This window comes from Mugil cephalus, chromosome 6, assembly GCF_022458985.1.
Source record: "Mugil cephalus isolate CIBA_MC_2020 chromosome 6, CIBA_Mcephalus_1.1, whole genome shotgun sequence".
Classification (NCBI taxonomy): Eukaryota; Metazoa; Chordata; class Actinopteri; order Mugiliformes; family Mugilidae; genus Mugil; species Mugil cephalus.
In genome coordinates this window covers 22,789,629-22,807,404 of record NC_061775.1, presented here as the reverse complement: position 1 = coordinate 22,807,404, position 17,776 = coordinate 22,789,629, and the positions used below count along the sequence as shown (strand labels likewise).

Below are 17,776 nucleotides of genomic sequence, written 5' to 3'. Positions count from 1 at the left end.
AGATGGGCAGTTTCAGTGACGTTTCAGTAAACTTGAACTGGTTTTATATGAGTGCGAAAAACGCATACGTAACTTCTATCTTTATAACAAACCCCTGTTTCCTGCAGTAGCAGTGAATGGGATTGTGTGGTAAAGCGTTTGTGCCAGATATGAGACAAATAAATTTGATTCACTCCACATCAAATTGTGGGTTAGTGTTGCAAGTCTTTACTTAAAAATGTTAATATGCTTTCATGTTGTGGGTTTTGGCACGCGCAACACCCGGAGCTCTTTGGGGTCACAGGAGAGTCAACTATGCTAAGACAGGTGAGGTTATTTAACATGTGGCAGCCTGCTCCAATACTGTGGAAGAGAGATTTTGGCATGGCATGCATCACGTGCATTTTGTAACTGTCTGCCATCAGTGTTTCTATTTTGAATTACAATGCTGAGCCTTCTTTCAGACCTGGCCGATCACATAAAGATTCCCAAGAGAAGCTTGAATTTTTAGGCTTGAAATTCAGACAATGTTGTGAAGATATCAAATCATCTCATCTATATAAAAAAACACATGCAGGCACTTGGAAACAGATGTTGGATAAGGACCTCACTTATGTACACTGGTGGTAGGAGTGAAGACAGTAGGGTTATTTTTGGCTAAAAATTTAGCAAAAGAGTGGCAAAGAAAGGAGGAGGCACATTTTGCAATGTTTAGTCTGTACCTAAGACTCAGAGATTAATGTCATAGACATTTTTGGAAAATTTATAAATAAATTCCACTCTGTAGTAATTTAATACAAGAATTACAGGCGATCTAAATATGTAAAGTTTCAGACGGCTTCCGTGGCTTGAATATTACCAGCTAGAAACAGTAACTCCCTATAGACCCCTTCACGGTTTGTAAACAATGTGATGTTTATTGAGAGGCGGGGCACTATGACGTACAGCGGTAGCTTTGGTGGACCACGGAGAGATTATTTTCTGTATGCATTTTCTGTACTACATTCACCGACCTCTACACTCTGACTTACTTTGTACCTTTGAAAATTGAAATGGATGACGAATCACTCTGTTTCGTTTTTTACAATTTCTATGACTTTCTTTATTTTTCTTCACTTCACTGAAGCAAATGAAGCTTGTGAATGTTTTTTTTTTCCAGACACCATACTCACCTCCTGCCACACTGGCTAAAGAAGTGAGGTTAGGTAACATTGGAAGACATGTTCCTATGAAAATGTTTCCACATCTAAGTGCCTTGGCGTCATAAAAATTTAATGCTTGAATTACTTATTTTTATTTTGGCAGAACACTACAGAGACATTAAACATTCATATTACACTTTTTTATTATGTAACTTGTGCACAGATCCATCCAATCAAATACTAAAAAAAAAAAAAAGACTAATTTTTACAAATACATACAGCATGTAATATTTCCTAATATAACAAAATAAGATATTGCAATTATAGTTACAGCGATCTGGTTTTGGCTTTTATCAAAAAGCAAAGGTGGTTTGTGCTAGATATATATAATTATTTATAAATGCAGGATCTCCTCACCTCATCATTACTCATTGTCAATATCACCCATAACTGGGAAAATGAGGTTTCTTCACTCACTGGAAGTAAAATATCTCCTTTCGACAACAATCCTCACTAGTGAGCTAGTGGAGAGGTTACGGTTTTCCTACTTATCAAAGCCCAAAAGAATAAACTCTCTTATTTTATGAATTGTCTTTCTTCAGATCTTTAGATTTCTTTCCAGCCACCTCAACAGCCAAGCTCTCTGTTTACTCAACGTCGTTTTCTTCCTCATCCTCCAACCCTGGCAACTCTTTCTCCGGCAGAAGGCCATAGCTGTTGAGGAAGCCTTCCACATCCGTAGCAAAGAACTCTTCATTTAGGTGCTGCGTGCAGGCCAGGAAGTTCCCTAACAGGTCTCCAGCCTTGTACACGAGCAGTGTGGGCAAAAATTCATCCGAGAAACGTTCGGCAGCGCCGGATGCTACAGCATCAATCCTGCAGAACTTTACGGTCGGGTACTCAGTGGCCAGGCAGTCAAGGCAGTTGTTGAGCTCCTCACAACCTTTGATCCCGGTTTTGTAGATGTGGACGACCACCACAGTGCTGTGATGTTCCTTCTCAATGACTTCTAGGAAGGCCTCTCCGCTTTCCAGGTCATGCACGCCTTCAAACTTGGGCCCGAAGCTGAGCTTGTCGTGCATCTCTTGCATGCACCGTCTTCTGTACTTCTTTAGGCAGCCTTCATCCTCCTCTTTAAGCAGTTCATACTCTTGGACACTCATCTGAAAAAATTGCACAAGGTTATCCGTACACATCGACGCATTCTTTGTTTCCTTTAATAACTTAAATATGAACTCACTGCTAACAGACTTTCTTTTTGAACAAAGAAGCATTTGTTTCATAATGCACAATGCCCAAATATTACAGTCAAACTCAATCATTAAAGTGAAAGTCTAGGTTCTGGGTTGTACCTTGCGGTTAAGGTTTGATTTGGAGTCATCTTTTGGCTTGTTGGGCGATGACATCTGTCTGAGCAGTTCCCTTTTTGCAGGAGGCAGGTTCTCCTGGTCCATACTTTCCAACTTAAATCTTCTCCAGTCATTGATGACTCCTTTTGGTCCTGTGGAGAAAGTAAACAACAGTTTATATTCACTTGCTCAAGGGTGATGTCCTCTTTCAGCAATTTACTAACAGACCCTGTCGGGACAGAACAGAGGAGCAAAGCCAGGGAACATCTCTTGGCAGACAGGACTCAGCCCTTGCCCAGCAGGAATAATTTGGCGGTAGGTTCATGAACCAGCAGTCTACACAACATGTCATTTACAACTAACCACTGAACATATTCTGAGTGATTTCCCAGCTTAATGACTGCTACTCCATTGATAAGTAACAATGCACACCTATGAAGAGTTGGTGTTCTGTTTTAATTTGGGGATTATCATGACCCTCTGTAGTGCAGTAATTACCCCAGTGTTACGTAAGGGAAAGAAGATTAGGGCATCTGTTAAACGGCCAAAGCTCTAAAGATCAGCACTCTACTCTGCTTTGCGCTTCCTTTTATTTTTCTGTTTAGACACTTCCTCATAAAAGCACCAGCACAAAGTCTGGGGTGTTATAAAAGACTGCGGTCTCACCTGTTTGGGTTGCGGTCTCCTCCAAGTCGATCATTCTGTTTGACATTTTTATGGTTAGCAACCTGCGGGACAAAAGAAGCCTTTGAGTCATTATTCACACTAACTGTCATTGTAACCAGTCGTGGAATTGTATATCTACAGATTTAAAGCCTTTGTGCTGTGACCAAAGCTGCTGGATAGCAAGTTAGTCTCATGATATTCAATTTAATTAATGCTCTTTAAGAGGATTACTGAACGGCAACAGATCTGCTTTGCTTGTTGTCAGGCCTTGAAGTTACCGACGGAAGTTGATGCAACTGGCAACTCAAATCACAAAACTACAAGACAGATGCAGTTGTTTTACATTAGTCTGCATTATCTGTGTGTATATGTGACACCGCTGATGCATTTATGTATATGTCATAAGAATATATTTCTAACCGAATGGAAAAAATGCATATTATGACACACGTCTGTGTTACATGCTCATAACTTAACTCACTCATTCGTGTGAATTCTTGCCTCTTTTTAATATACTTCATAAGGTCTCTGGTGTCATTGTACGGACCTTTAGATAACATGACGTATACGGAGACAACATCTGATTAGATTAAACGTCCCATCCCCAGTGTTTCCATGAGTGTAGCCCTACTTCCTGCTTGCAGTCACAATGCTGATCTTATCTGATGATCTTTACGGCCATTTCTCCGACTCACGAATTCTCAAGAGATTTTACATGATCGGTTTTCACATGAGCCAACGAAAACAACTTTTAAAGGTTCAGCTCCTTCTCTGTGTGTGTGCGTGGAACGAGAGGTGGACAATAAACTCTTGTAAACAGCTGACTTCCAATTAGACACAGAGCCATGACTAAACTCAGCAACCGAAGAAAGAAATCTTTGTTCTTACTTTTTGTTTTTTGCATTTGGTTTAGTTTCTTTCTTATTCTAAAACATTAATTTGTGAAAAAAAAGCTTTCAGTTTGATTCGTAATTCGTTAGGTGTAATTCAATTTGTTAAGTGGCAAATTAACTACATGAGAAATGAAGATTAACCCCTTAATAAGTAATGGTAAAAACGTATACATCCGACTGCCTAAAAGATCTATATCAAAATCACATCTCTACGCGCGCTTCTGCAAGTTTCTGTCCATTGTTAATAAAAGTTTGCTTACCTCCCACCGTCACAATAAAGTCCTGCCTTCGTGTGAGAAGTTAACCTTGCACTGGTCCACACTCGATCACTTGACTGAGCTATCTATTGCTGGATGGTGTGTGTTTTTCTGTGCATGCGTGAGTCTTTTCCAACCAATGAGCTTGGTCTAATGGAGATCTCAAAAAAGACCCTATAGACCAAACAGAAATAGAGCATAGATCCTAAGAGGATTTCACCTCAGGAATTAGAAGCCTCTGCTTGATTAAGACCTGACGACGCACAATGCAGAGAGATAATGACAAACGGGGGGAAGACGTAGAGCTGAACACTTCTCCTCTTTTCTTTCGCTTATTTTCCCCCAGTACTTTGTAAACTTTAGAGATGAAGAAAGTTAACACATTTTGATAAGAGCAGCAGACAAGCGCGCTACTGTGTTGGAGTCCACAAGCAGCACTTTAAGAGTTAAGTGATGCGGGCATGCTATATCCCCGAGATGAACTTTCAAATAAAGTGATATTGTCTGGAATTCAAAACTTCTTCCAGGCACAGAGCTTCACACAGAAGGAACACATGACAAGAAGCATTGTAAACACAAAACACCGCTAGCTACGAGAGAGCAAATACTGTATCTAGTGATGCTTCATCATGTGCTTCTTGGCTCCTTTCAACACAAATATCCCACTGTGGAGTCCTCTCACTTCTTAAACCTGTATTTTTTTTTTAGACTTTGTTAGACTTTTTATTTTTAAGTTTACAAAGATGTTGAAATCCAGCGAGTACACAGTAATATAAAAAGTAAGACGTGAGGAAATAGAAAGCAAAAAATAGAAGGTTTTGCTATGTTGCCTGTAAATGAGTAAGAAATACTAAGAGTGTAGAGCAAACATAACGACATAAGTCAGGAAAGTGGACACGGAAAGTTCTGTCTGAAAGTACTGAGGACCAAAATGTTAAATACAGATAAAAAAAATTATTCTATTAACAGTTTTTAATAAGGTTCCTTCCTCTTATTATGTCTCCAGTGTCGCGAATAATCAATGTCTTTGTAATTAACAAAAATGTTCTGTTAATGTAATGCTTTCAGTGTTTCATTCATCATAAATATGCCAAAACCAAAAGCTTGTGCCTCAGTAATGAACAACCGGTGACACTTAAATAAAGTTCCTAACTACTGTTAGTGTAGTCACAATCCACCACTGTTCTCATCGAACACCTGGAAAGCCGTTTAATCCTCGAACGGAAAGTGAGTGTCAGAGCTAATGCTGTTACTAATGGTGCAAATTCCTCCAAAGTTCCACCTTAGGCCAACACACGTCCAGTCACTAAAATTCACGTTTTTGTTTGTTTTGTTTTTTTTTTCTGACAAAAGCTGCCGTGCCTCGCCGCGACTTTTGACTAGGCGCTGAATCACTGCAGTGCAAATAGTGGAGTAAATGTCCTCCACAGTTCTCCACACCCACACGACACATCCTGCCGCCGTGTTTGACTTCTGTCCTCCGTCTCTGTGTCTGTGTCCGGTATTTATTGGCTTAAGGGATTACTGGACTTTTTTTATTCCGGCACACAGAGTATGCGTGTCAGGTGGGGTTCCATTATTCTCCGCCGCCCGATGAGTGTAGGTTCCTCGAAATGGAACTCAGTCGATTATTTTTGCACCTTTTGTTCTAAAAAAATGCCTTTGAGCGTCAGCCATCTATCTATCTATCTATCTATCTATCTATCTATCTATCTATCTATCTATCTATCTATCTATCTATCTATCTATTTAGGGTTAGGGTGTGTCTGGATGGTGAATATTAACAATAAATACATAAATAACAATGAGCATCATTTCATTGCTCACATCTACACACAGATGAAGCATCTAATTTCCTTATCAAAATAGATCAGATGTGTTTTATGAACTACAGCGTCTGCCAGGTGACGGCTAACGCTATAATAATATGTTCAAGGTAGAGGACTTACGTAAAGTGTCATCTATTTTTTATTTATATATATTTTTTTTCAGGATACAAATCATATATTACGTACGGGCTTTCATCAATGACGGATCATATCTCACAGCAAACGGCAATTTTAGAAAAAAAAAGACAAATCTTCATCAGGTTAAACCCTAAGGGATGTTGTCAGTGTACGGGTTGCACAGGATTACAACTCACTCTTCTACTGAGTATCAGCCTGTTACATGGACACAATTCACTGGATCAGTTGTCTTGGCTGGATAACAAGATGACGCCAAGTCAGTGACTGCACACTATTTTTAAACACCAGAGGTCAGACTTCTGCCGTCATGATTTGGCCTGAAGCCAACAATCACGACGGTGAACTGGATGACCCCAAAGAGCCAAAATAAAAATACATTTTTATCAAATTTTTATTAACATTTATCATATTAAATTCAACTTATTTAACTTTTTTATATCAAACGGAAGCAATTTCAGGCTTAAAATGCAAGGATTCCTATTGCACCTATACATTTGTCCTAATACATATAAATATAACTTATTTTTTACAGTAATATACACCAGTACGCACAGGAAATGTAAATAACATTGACCATTTTGTGACAATTCAATGTTCTACTGGGAAACTTTTGGATCTGGCATTCATGTGGATGTTAGAGGCGCCTCCCTTCAACCGATTAGACCCAAGTTCACAGACACAAGGTTGTATATCACACCAGAGTTATGGTGACATTTCGTACATCTTTCCTTACATTTTGTTCAGGTAGTTCTCGGCTCTCTATCCTCCTCGGCCTCCTCCTCGTATGTGAACAGACCTATTACCTATATCTTCATGACTCACCAGCGCCAGGATGTCTTTGTTTGGTTTCTAAATATGAATTTACGTCTGCCAGCATGTCCTTTCCACACAAGTGTTGCGAAAAATAAACAAAAAAAAAAAAAAGTGGCATAAGTCAGCTTCTTTAGAGCGTGCTTTGTGTGTGTGTGTGTGTTTTCTCACATCTCTTGGAAAGAGTCACCTCGATTCACCTTAATTTTCCTAAACTGTTAACCGTGCCCACGCAGGTTTCAAAATGGGCAGAGCTCCAAATTATTTTCTTGGAGTTCCTTAACTGTACCTGACCCTCTGTGACATGGCTTAACATTACACCTGTGTTTTCTTCTTCTTTCACAATTAGTGGTTCTATATGGGCTCATTAAGGCCAGAAACTCTCCAGACTGGTGATGAGAATAAATGTGAAACGTCGCGGGGGAGATGTTAATACTATTCTGTAAATGGATAACAATCGGTGACTTAAGTCGCGTAAGTCGGCTTGTTTAGAGCCAGGTGTGGTGTTCCAGCCGTAAACTATTAGCTCTCTGACATCACGTACATGCAATTAAACGTAACACTTCCACAATGAGGTCTGTGAACGTTCTCTTTACAAAGTATGCAAAGTATTTACTCACACAGATGAACTGTGTAGGATTAGACGTGTCGTGGTCATGAAAGCCACCTTTCTATATACGGATTAGTCAAGTATGGACGAAGCAAAAACACCTTCAGTGTCGCTAATGCTTTCCTGTGAATGGAGAGCTTCTCTTACGGGCTTTGATGCGTCCACCTAGACCTAATTAGCTCATGAGCGGAGCACTTTGCGGTGCCGTTGTCTCATCTGGCGTCATGTCCCTTTATGTCAGCTCCTGTGTGTTTTCTATTCAGCTCGCCGGCTCAGGGCGCAGGCCGCCTTTTTGTTTCATTTAATAATTTCAGATGGTGCCTTTTGCAGGAGAATGAGCGGAACACATTTTTTGTTCACACCGCTGAACAAATGTGGGCACATGTAACCCAGACCGCACCCAGATGTGATCTGAATGTGTTCACACCTGTCACTTACATGTGATCAGATACGACCGTTTCATCTGTAACAGATCTCAGGTGTCTCTCCCACATACCAAATTGTACATGTCACGAGTGAAACTTTTTCTTTTGCACCCACTCCCCTCGTATTCCTCTGGTGACTCAGCCGTGCAACGCGCATTCCCTAGATAAGCTGGGAGCAGTTAAATTCGCATAACAATAGTAACAGGCAGGACTTCCAGGTAAGACGCAGGACGCCCTCCGTGTTTGCCAGTATATCATTTAAGTTTTTACAATTTAATTCCAGGATGACATGTCGTGTTTTTACTTCTCACAACACTTAATTAGTCTCCAACTGAAGAGGAAATTATTTCTAGCTCTTGTACCAACATATCTGTTACGTGGCAGATCACAAACTTCTAGTGTATTTATTTTTCCGTAACTTTCCTCTGGCCAGTCTCAGACCGACCTACATGTGGTTTTCATTCTTGATGCGGCTTAATCATTCTTACGTGCGGCGATTGAAAGTCTTCCAATGTTATGACAGCTGTGGCTATCACCGTGTTATGAGAGGCTGTCTGAAAGTCCGGCCTTGCTTTACATGCAACGCGGTGCCAGCACGTTGACTCAGAAGCTTTCATTTCCAGTTCAGCGTGCTGTAAGAGGGATTCTCCTCCTGCAGCAAAGCATGATTCCCACAGAAATGACTCTTGTTTTTCTAAATGATTGTTGTGGAAAAACACATTCCGTCGTGCAACCCAGCCTAATTTCTTACAGCCTTTCCGGCAACACATTGAAAGCCAACAAGTTTCTTTTTCTTTTGTTTCTCTTACATCTCTTGAAAAGATTCACCTCGAAGCACCTTAATTTCCCTAAACTGTCAACCATGCCCACGCAGATGTGAAAATAGGCAGAGCTCCAGATTATTTTCTGGGAGTTCCTTTACTGTACCTGACTCTGTGAAATCCTCTTTCCCCTCCGCTCTGTTTCATCAGAAAAACCAACGCCTATGGCATTTTTGACAGCTTCTTTGGCTGAAGATCAACCAGTCAATCAAATTTATTAATTATCCCAATTAAGGGTCTTACAGTGGCCTGATATTCACCTGCAATTCTTATTATTATTGTTTGAAATTAAACCTGTGTTTTCTTTTTCACAATTAGTGACTCTATGTGGACTCATTAAGGCCAGAAACTCTCCAGACTGGTGGAGGGAATAAATGTGAAACATCTTGTGGGGAAGATGTTGAGACTGTGCTAACAAGTGGTGACTTAAGTTCAAAGAGGGGCTTTCTGGTTTTACATAAATGACTTCTCTTCCTCCTCTTACAAATGATTTATCTCGTCTTGTTTCTCCAGTCTTCAGGCCCGTGCACTATTCTGCATAAACTACAATGCTCTGCCTTTGCCTCTTGTGTTAAAAAGATTCATACATTTTGACCATATGTGTGAAAAGGTAAAGGCAAATTGCGAGAAAGTATAAAAAAAGTGAACCTCTACTAATTAAAAAAAAACCATCAAAAGCCAGTTCTTACTAATAGCAGTGGATTATTCAATGTACATGACACATTATTCCCAGAAAGCTGTAGCTGAATTTATGCAGAATTTTCTTTGTAATATGGTGTATGTTTATATAACTATTAATAGTCCACTACTTTCTGTTGTAGATGGCGGGGAAAAAAAATCCCAGAAGGGCTTTCTAATGTCTTGTTGGCACTGGTGATGAAACTGAGAAAATATGTGTAAATGAACCCTTTAAGGGTCAGAAAAGTATGAACCCAATGCCTTCACTCCACCTCCATGTTTCCACCGTCAGTACTTACAGTAAACGTTCACTGAATGTCTCATGACTGAGTGAATGTTACCTCCATGAGGCGAACACATGGACGGAAACTGTGAAAGCAGTGGGACTGTGGGAGCAGATAGAATTAGTTTGGAGGCTACTGTACTGCGTGGGATGTCCGCCAACGTGTCTGCATGTGAGCAACATCTGTGATCCAAGCGCGAAAAGTCAGAAAGTGACCGTTGTATTTCTTCAGTGATTCATTGTGTCCAAGTGTGTTTCTTTCCTAACTGTTTTCTTGCATGCAGAATGGAACGAATGTCTGCTGCCCCAAGTCACGGAAACAAATGGCAGAAGATCAAAGCAACAGAAGCCCTTTTTTTTATTTTTTTATTAGAAATCATTGACGCAAAACATGGCCTCCGTTTGGCATGGAAGTAATTGTGATCTTTTGATTTTTGAGTTTGTCACAAGGGTGGAAACTTTTAATCATTTCACTGCACGCTATGCTTTAGGCTTTTTGATAATTGCCTAATGTCCTAATTTATCCCTAAAACTGAATGAAAGTGACTTGTACAGGTCATCACATTCAAAAAATATATGAAATATATTTGTTTTCTTGTTATGTTGTTGTTGTATGTTGAACAAGTCATTAAATGTGTTTAAGCTTAGGGACAAAGTAACAAATTATTAAATAAATTCTTTTTACCTTTTAAAATTGATGAGTCTGTTATAAACGTGTGGATTGGTTACTCAGAAAAACATTCCTTTAGTCCCCATGAAGACAAAATGATTTAAGTTTAATTATGACCAGATTCTCATTGTGAAGAACTGATCCCTGTCTGGATTTTGTCCTCAATCACAAACAATTACATCAATTACAGACTTGTGACTGGAACTTTTTAACCATTTTCCTGACATTTTACACATCAGCTGCTCAATATAAAACCTCTACAGTCCAGTTAAATGTAATAATGATCAATAGTTGTCGGTCTATAATCAATCAGTAAAACACATCGGCAGCTGGATTTAAAGTACAGCCTATTTCTGATCTGAACCATGTGTGGCCCCGAGTAAATGTGTTCATTCCTAATAGTAGCTGTGATCTCTTCGGCCTCTGGCACTTTCTCGTTAAATTAAATTTTCAGGTTCGAGTGAGAGATTGTTTCAGTTGGTGCCAAATTCAACTCTGTCTGTTCCTGCATACTTCACATTAAGGAGTAAACACACACACACACACACACATACAGTCACAGTTGTATTTCATTTTTATTACATTTTATTTTACTTCATTTATTTTATTATAATTTTTTTTTATCAAATGATGAGTGAGAAACAACAATTGGATTCTTTTGTACGTGCTTCAAATGTAGAATCAACTGATAAAACTCTTTGAATATCGAATCTTATTTCAGTGATTTTCCATGGTTTCCAAATTCATCGTTGAGACTCGGCAATTGTGCGCGTAAAATCACTTGAAGAGAGAGAGGAGGAGGAAATTTTTACCTCCTCCGACTGGCCACTGCTGCTACTATCAGTCCATTCATAAGTTCGTAAGTCATTCATCAGTCATCGCATAGTTATGCTTGTGTTTCCGTGAACAACTGAGGGGCCCAACTGCTGTTATAAGTGAGAACAAGTGACGCAACACTTTAAAAACATTACACTGTTGGCCTCTGGGAGGTGCTGCAAGGCCAACCAGGAAAAAAACTGAACTTTGAGCAAATGTGAGACTGACGTTTCTTCATTTGTCACCTAATAAAAAAACATAATAGAGTCATAAGCATCAAAGTGTTGTTAAGGACAACTCTATAACGGAGTGTTTATACATTATCTGAAAACTTCTGTATTTTAAATCACAAATCAAGTATTCGTGTAGCAAAAAGAAAAAATCTGTTAAGAACACCAGGTAAGAAGGGCACAGGGCCAAAATCAGTTCAGAGCAAAACAATGGAAGAGATAAAAATCGCGGGGAACGTCAACTGAAAGTGATACGAGTCAAAGGGATTTTCCAAGAGATAGCTGAAAGTTGTCAACAAGCCTTCACACGGCAGCCCAGAAAATGGGAAGATGTTGCTAAAAATAGAGTACAAGGTGTGACACAGGATGTCCTGTGGGTGTCCGGTAACAGCAAGTCATTAGTGGGGGCCTTTGGGTCCTATGGGTTGATCCAACACATGCTTGATCTTGTCACGAGATGGTCTGTGTTATTTACTTCTCCTGTCAGTGGTCATAATGTTGTGACTGATCAGTGTACATTGTTTTATCCGCCCTTGATATCAGATAAAAGCAAGTGGATACATACTTACAGTAAACCGTATTAAACTTGCATTTTTTACCAGACTAATCCCAAAAACCCAAAGATATTCATTATTGTATCTGCAAAACTGTAACTAGATCAGAGTTCTCAGACTCTTTGTCGTGTTTTCTGTTTTCTGAGGTGTCGCGTGGCTCATTATCATCTGGAGGGATGCCTCTGACCTTTTAGAGTGCAGTTTCAATAGGGGTTAGGAGTGGTAGTCTGAGTGGGCGGTACGTGTCCGAGCAACTTCCACTTGAGCTTCACCTGTCAGCGATGTTGATGTTGTGGCTGACTGGTGTAAATAGAAGTCGATACAAATTTTGGTTTTGTAACTCACTGGGTCACCGGACATAAGCGCTTCCGTAGGTTCTAAGTGAGGCAAATGCAAATATTTCTCCTCAGCTTCAACCATTCAACTTTCTGCGTGACTCAGTGGAGTTGACAAGTACAACAAAAAGTGGATCAGAGCGGCTTCCACCGGCTCAAACCGGCTACAGGATCAATCATAGGATGCAAATCCTTAGTTGAAGATGCATGGCAAGTTTTGACAGTGTGATTTTTAAAAAAAAAAATTTTAATCCATCCACACGTCACCCCAGGGAAAGCTTAGAGACTGAGAGTCTGGGAACACTGATAACAAATAACAACTCAACACTGGTGTTTGGGGTTTCATTTTCTTAATGATACAACACTTGAGTGACATTCAGGCTTCTCTACTGGCTTCTCTGTCAAAAACGTAGGAAACCGTAGAATCGTGGAGTCATGTATGTTACAATTTCCTTAGAACTGAAACAGAGAAAAGGAGAAACTACCTCCTTGATTTTCGTTGGGAAGTGACTACTTGTAATATCGTTGAAGAATGCTGATCTTATGTCTACTCTCTCACATTCTCACATTCACATTTAAAAATAGATGAGTGAAAAAAAGTGCATTTCACATGTATGTTAAGCCATAGTTCTAGAGAAATGTGTAATACCCTGGATAGAAACTAGTCTTCCTGTCCACTTCCGCTCACTTTTCGCCCACTCTGCTATCTTGTTCCGGTGTTCCTGTGTTTTCCGAGTTGTCTTCCACTTACAGTGACTCATGTACCCACTGTAACCCTGCTTAATACCTGTTGTGACTTTTCTGTATTCTGTTTCTTAAAGATTATGCAAGCAACCTAATTATGAACCTCCTCCTCCTTATTGTTTACCATGCTATGGCGTAAATAACACTACTTTGCAATTACACAAGTGCGTTACGTAGACTGTTTGTCATACACACACAGGTGCTAACCTGTAACTGCACTAAACTGTACAAAAAGAACAAAATTCAGCATAGACATAAATGAAGTGTTCAAGCCAGAATTAACTCATCGCTCTGTGACAAAGAGCTCCGTTATTGTCCAAACGCGGTTAAGAATGCATCAATGAGGCGCAGCGGTGCACAAAACTATATCAACAAACCCTCAAAGTGAACTTCCTGCCCTGAATAACTACCCGTAATGGATTAAATGAGTGGGTTTGAGGCTTTATTTTCTGGTAAAAGCAAACGCTGTTGACGGGTAATTTGATGTAAGGTATTGAAAAGCGCAGAAATAAGCAATACCTAATACCTCAACTGGTACCTCTGCTATTGATATCTTATTATTGTATTGTATATTGTACAGAATTAGCTCTGAATCTCTGGTTGTATGAATGGTGATGTGTTCACTTGAACATACTGAAAAACAACAACCAGCCGCTGAATAATGAATGACTGAAACTGATGCACAGTAGGGGCTGATTTTTTTCTCGTAACTGTATTGCTTAACATTCTAGTGTATCACTATTTTGCAAGCATGTTGTTGACGTAGTGCTCAACAAGCATCTTATTCATTCAAAATTGAAAAGGTAACTGTTGTGTCTTCATTCACCAGGTGCTGTCATCTAAAAAAGATCCAGGCATTTCCTTCTACATGACTTGAGTGCATTTTCTGATCATTCCATGTGGTTACTTCGGTGCATCCCGGTGAATTCCGATTTTTTTATTGACCTGAATACATACTGTAGCGCGTTTCACACAAAAGAAGCTACGCAGGCTTTTGTGGAAGGTAATCGAAGCTTGAACATGGGCTGCTGTCGTCCTACACTATCACCCTAAACACAGTCAGCCTTTTATTACTTGTCTCGCATGGCAAACTATCAGCTCTACCATAACTTCCATCTCTCACATGATGCATTCAGTGACATCAAGGACAAAAAAAACAAACACACGGTCTACCTTCACAGCAACAATGGCAACGACCAGGACAATACTGTGCGCTGTGTATATCTTTAGCCTATATAATTGCAACCGTCATGGAACCAGTCGATTCGTTTTGATCGACTGGTTGGTGCAACCCCGAGCCCAGAGAAGCACATTCTTATTTTACTTACACATACTGAACTTCCACCACCTCTAAAATTAAAGAAGATTAGTACATTATCATCAAAATGCATTGACCTTTATCTTGGCTTTGCAGCAAAATCAAACACTAATCGTGGTGCTTTCTCTCATTTTGTGACATTGCTTTGCTATTTTTATCCCCGATTCAATCTGTTTTGACACAGCTGACTTCCATAAATCAATGTGCTTTGTTCCTCCCATTGTGTGGCTAAAAAAAAAAAAAAAGTTCGATCTTTTGTTTGACAATATGGACCCATCCTTTTGTAACGGCTCAAGGCCACACAAGGAAGTGCTTCATTTCGCTAATTGCATGCTTTGGGCACAGAGTCCTCTGTTACCTTTCACCTGACATGTTGTGACAACATAGTTCGGTGGCACATGTCATGGAAACTTTTCCAGCACCTATTGTTTCTGGAAAGGGAAAGGCAGAGTCTCCGTGGGAGCCAATATTCAGATTTCTGCAAGAAGAGACCGTTCTGTTGCCTTTTTAATGTGACAAACGATAATAGTTCTACTTGTCCGTCAGGGGCCATAGTTACAGGTCTAGATTCCTGGTTCAGGTTGCTTTCTGTGGAAAACAAAAAAACAAAACAAAAAACATTATATGGGATGATCAGCATGCGATGACAAGCGTCTTCAGAGAGTACGTGTTCAGTGTCAGGTGTATGGTGTGCAAGTTTCAAAAATTCCCAAGGAGGAAACAACTGAAATTGGGATGCAGTTACTGTAACTGTATTGCTTAACACTCCAGTGTATCACTATTTTGCAAACATGTTGTTAACATAGCCTAGTTATTGACATAGACATAACAAGAGGCATTTTATTCATCTGAAACTGAAAAGGTAAATGTTGCGTCTTAATTCACCAGGTGCTGTCATCTACAAAAGTTGCAGGCATTTCCTTTTTGTATGACTTGAGTGCATTTTCTGATCGTTCCATGTGGTCACGCCTGTGCATCCTGGTGAATGTACGACTTTTGCTGGTAATCGAGCGTGTTTACATTGCGGCGTAGCTACTTTTAGTGAGGTAAACGATCTTCCACAACTGCTCCCATAACAAAAAATAGAAAATCCAGTTTGTGTAAATTGTAGAAAGAATTCAGGGGGTGACAAGTCAGAAATGTAAACTGTTTAAACTTGTACTGTCTTTAATGTCAAATGCTAAGCTAAATAAATTAGATTTCCCAAGGAAAAACTGAGCCTGTAGATTCCTGTACAGTTTTTATTAAATCATTCAATTGAAAGTCTTTTGGCTGCATTGCACCGGCAGGTCCCCGGGAAACTTTGATTTCGCATCACTTAATTATCTTTCCTGATAAGTTGTGAGGGCAAGCATATTCATGAATTTTGCTCAGAGGCAAGGTTTTCTTGAGTGAGGAATAGTTCCCGGAGGTTGATATCTTAGTTGTATACAAATGAGGTGAGTATGCTGTGAAACACCTACAGCACAACAGCTACTGTCTAAAAACCGAACCACTGTCTTCCACTAAATTTAATCATCAATCATGATGATTAATGATAACGTCATTACTATTGTTGATTAAAAAGAAATTAAGACGTTTAAGGAGTGGCGGCTGGTGGTGAAACATGGGGGGTGGTCTATCAAATGCATAATGCCAATTAAATAGTTAACACAGCAGCAAAAGGACTTACAGCACACACAATTGCATCACAGTTGCCCACAACTGCATCAATTACAGGTGCACTATACATTTTTAGTGCTCTTCATCAGTGGTTCTCAACTGGTTGGCTTCTAAATTTATTGAATGAAAAGACTGTGCAGTTAGGACCTGAGAGAGTAGAATATACTATCATAGTATGAAAACACAGAAAAACAAATGTAATGATAACCCGGAATGACCACCAAGTGGCGATGCAAGAAAGGGAACTATTACCCTTTTCCCCTGAATTAGCTGCCAAGTATTGTTCTATTCAGTCACTTCTTCAAGCATTAATCCTAAGGCTGACATGGCACATCACAACATTTCACTGACAGATATTTTTAACGGACTCAATTGGTGTTTTCAAGCAAAATAAGTAAAATAAAAAAGTGCAACTTCTGTGAAATATTAACATGACAACCAACACTGCACTATGGGGGGAAAAAAAATCCATTTTGAGTGCATTTGAACCCCGGTTTTCTGTACGATAGCTAGCATCTTTCTAATTTTGCCTGACAAATGTTTCAAATCCACAGTTCCTTGTTGGGTTCATTCATGTTGCATCTCCTCCAAACTGAAAAGTGAATTGTTGGCTACACCTGCCGTTAGCCAGTGCTTTCTTTCAAACCAAGAAACAAAAAACTTATGATTTTGTCGTTTGTCCATTTGAGTTATTTGAACATTGTTGTGATTCCAGTATCTTAACTTCCAGCTTTTCCTTCAAAGAGGAAAATGAATCAGAAATCAAGTTATCCACCTTGTTCATGCTAACACCCAACATAGCTGAACTTCTTCTCCCTCCTCCCACTCTGGCACCAGCAGCACTTTTGACCAAAGACCAGCGGCCTGAGGGCTGACTGGATTTAGCCCAAATGATCAGTGAATGACAGGGGCGTGACATGACACCTGTCAATCCCTTACAAGAATTAAATGGATGAAAGTGGACTGAGGGACTGTAATAAATCAGCCCATTTAGAGATATTCTATGTTCTTCTTTTGACTTTTTGCTGATGTTGCTACCCATGGTTTCACTAAAACTTAAAACAAACCATTGTAAGTTATTTAAAAAATAATTTTGTCATCTTTTTTGTGTTAGCTTGGGAAGGCTTAGCCCTGTTAGCCCCTTTTTACCAACTGTCCTTGCGTTTAAGTAAGAACCTTAAGAACAATCTTGATTGTGTGGAACAGTGTAGTCTAAGTCATCATCATTCCAACTACGTCATAATTTATGAACGTTTCGTGGATCCAGGTACAGCATTGCAAGACAGGTCTTGAGGGAGGTGGATCTTCAAAGCCTTATGCTCCACCTGGGAGGAAGAGGGCTATGTCTTACTAGAAAAGATGATAATTGTTCTCTGAAAATGAAGTCATAACCAGTTCAGCTGCCATTTATCTGACAGTAAGGCGTGAGGAGTTTCATCCTTAGTCATTTAAGAAAAACTGTGATAGAAACGTACACAGTTCCTGATCAGTGATGTTCATGACTAAACACTGAACTGCTCTGAATGGTTTCAGACAACATCACATACACTTGTTAAGGTGTCGTGCT

The 17,776-nt window shown here is 39.6% G+C and overlaps 1 protein-coding gene across 1 annotated transcript; it reads right to left on the bottom strand.

Annotated features, from left to right (window-relative positions):
• Positions 1 to 1,249: 1,249 nt before the first annotated feature.
• On the bottom strand, positions 1,250 to 4,409 carry pdcb (phosducin b). Its single transcript, XM_047587491.1, has 4 exons — positions 4,290 to 4,409; positions 3,137 to 3,198; positions 2,474 to 2,622; positions 1,250 to 2,284 (listed from the first exon to the last, which is right to left on the bottom strand). The coding sequence occupies exons 2-4, from the start codon at positions 3,180 to 3,182 to the stop codon at positions 1,769 to 1,771; spliced, it is 711 nt and encodes a 236-aa protein (XP_047443447.1). The 5' UTR covers positions 3,183 to 3,198; positions 4,290 to 4,409; the 3' UTR covers positions 1,250 to 1,768.
• Between the last annotated feature and the right edge of the window lie 13,367 nt (positions 4,410 to 17,776).

What these genes read in the sequence shown, in the direction of transcription:
- pdcb (XM_047587491.1), bottom strand. Translation starts at nt 3,182, where the DNA reads ATGTCAAACAGAATGATCGACTTGGAGGAGACCGCAACCCAAACAG. An exon ending in GGAGACCGCAACCCAAACAG is followed by an intron (nt 2,623 to 3,136) that starts GTGAGACCGCAG and finishes CTTTCTCCACAG; the next exon opens with GACCAAAAGGAGTCATCAAT. An exon ending in AATCAAACCTTAACCGCAAG is followed by an intron (nt 2,285 to 2,473) that starts GTACAACCCAGA and finishes CAATTTTTTCAG; the next exon opens with ATGAGTGTCCAAGAGTATGA.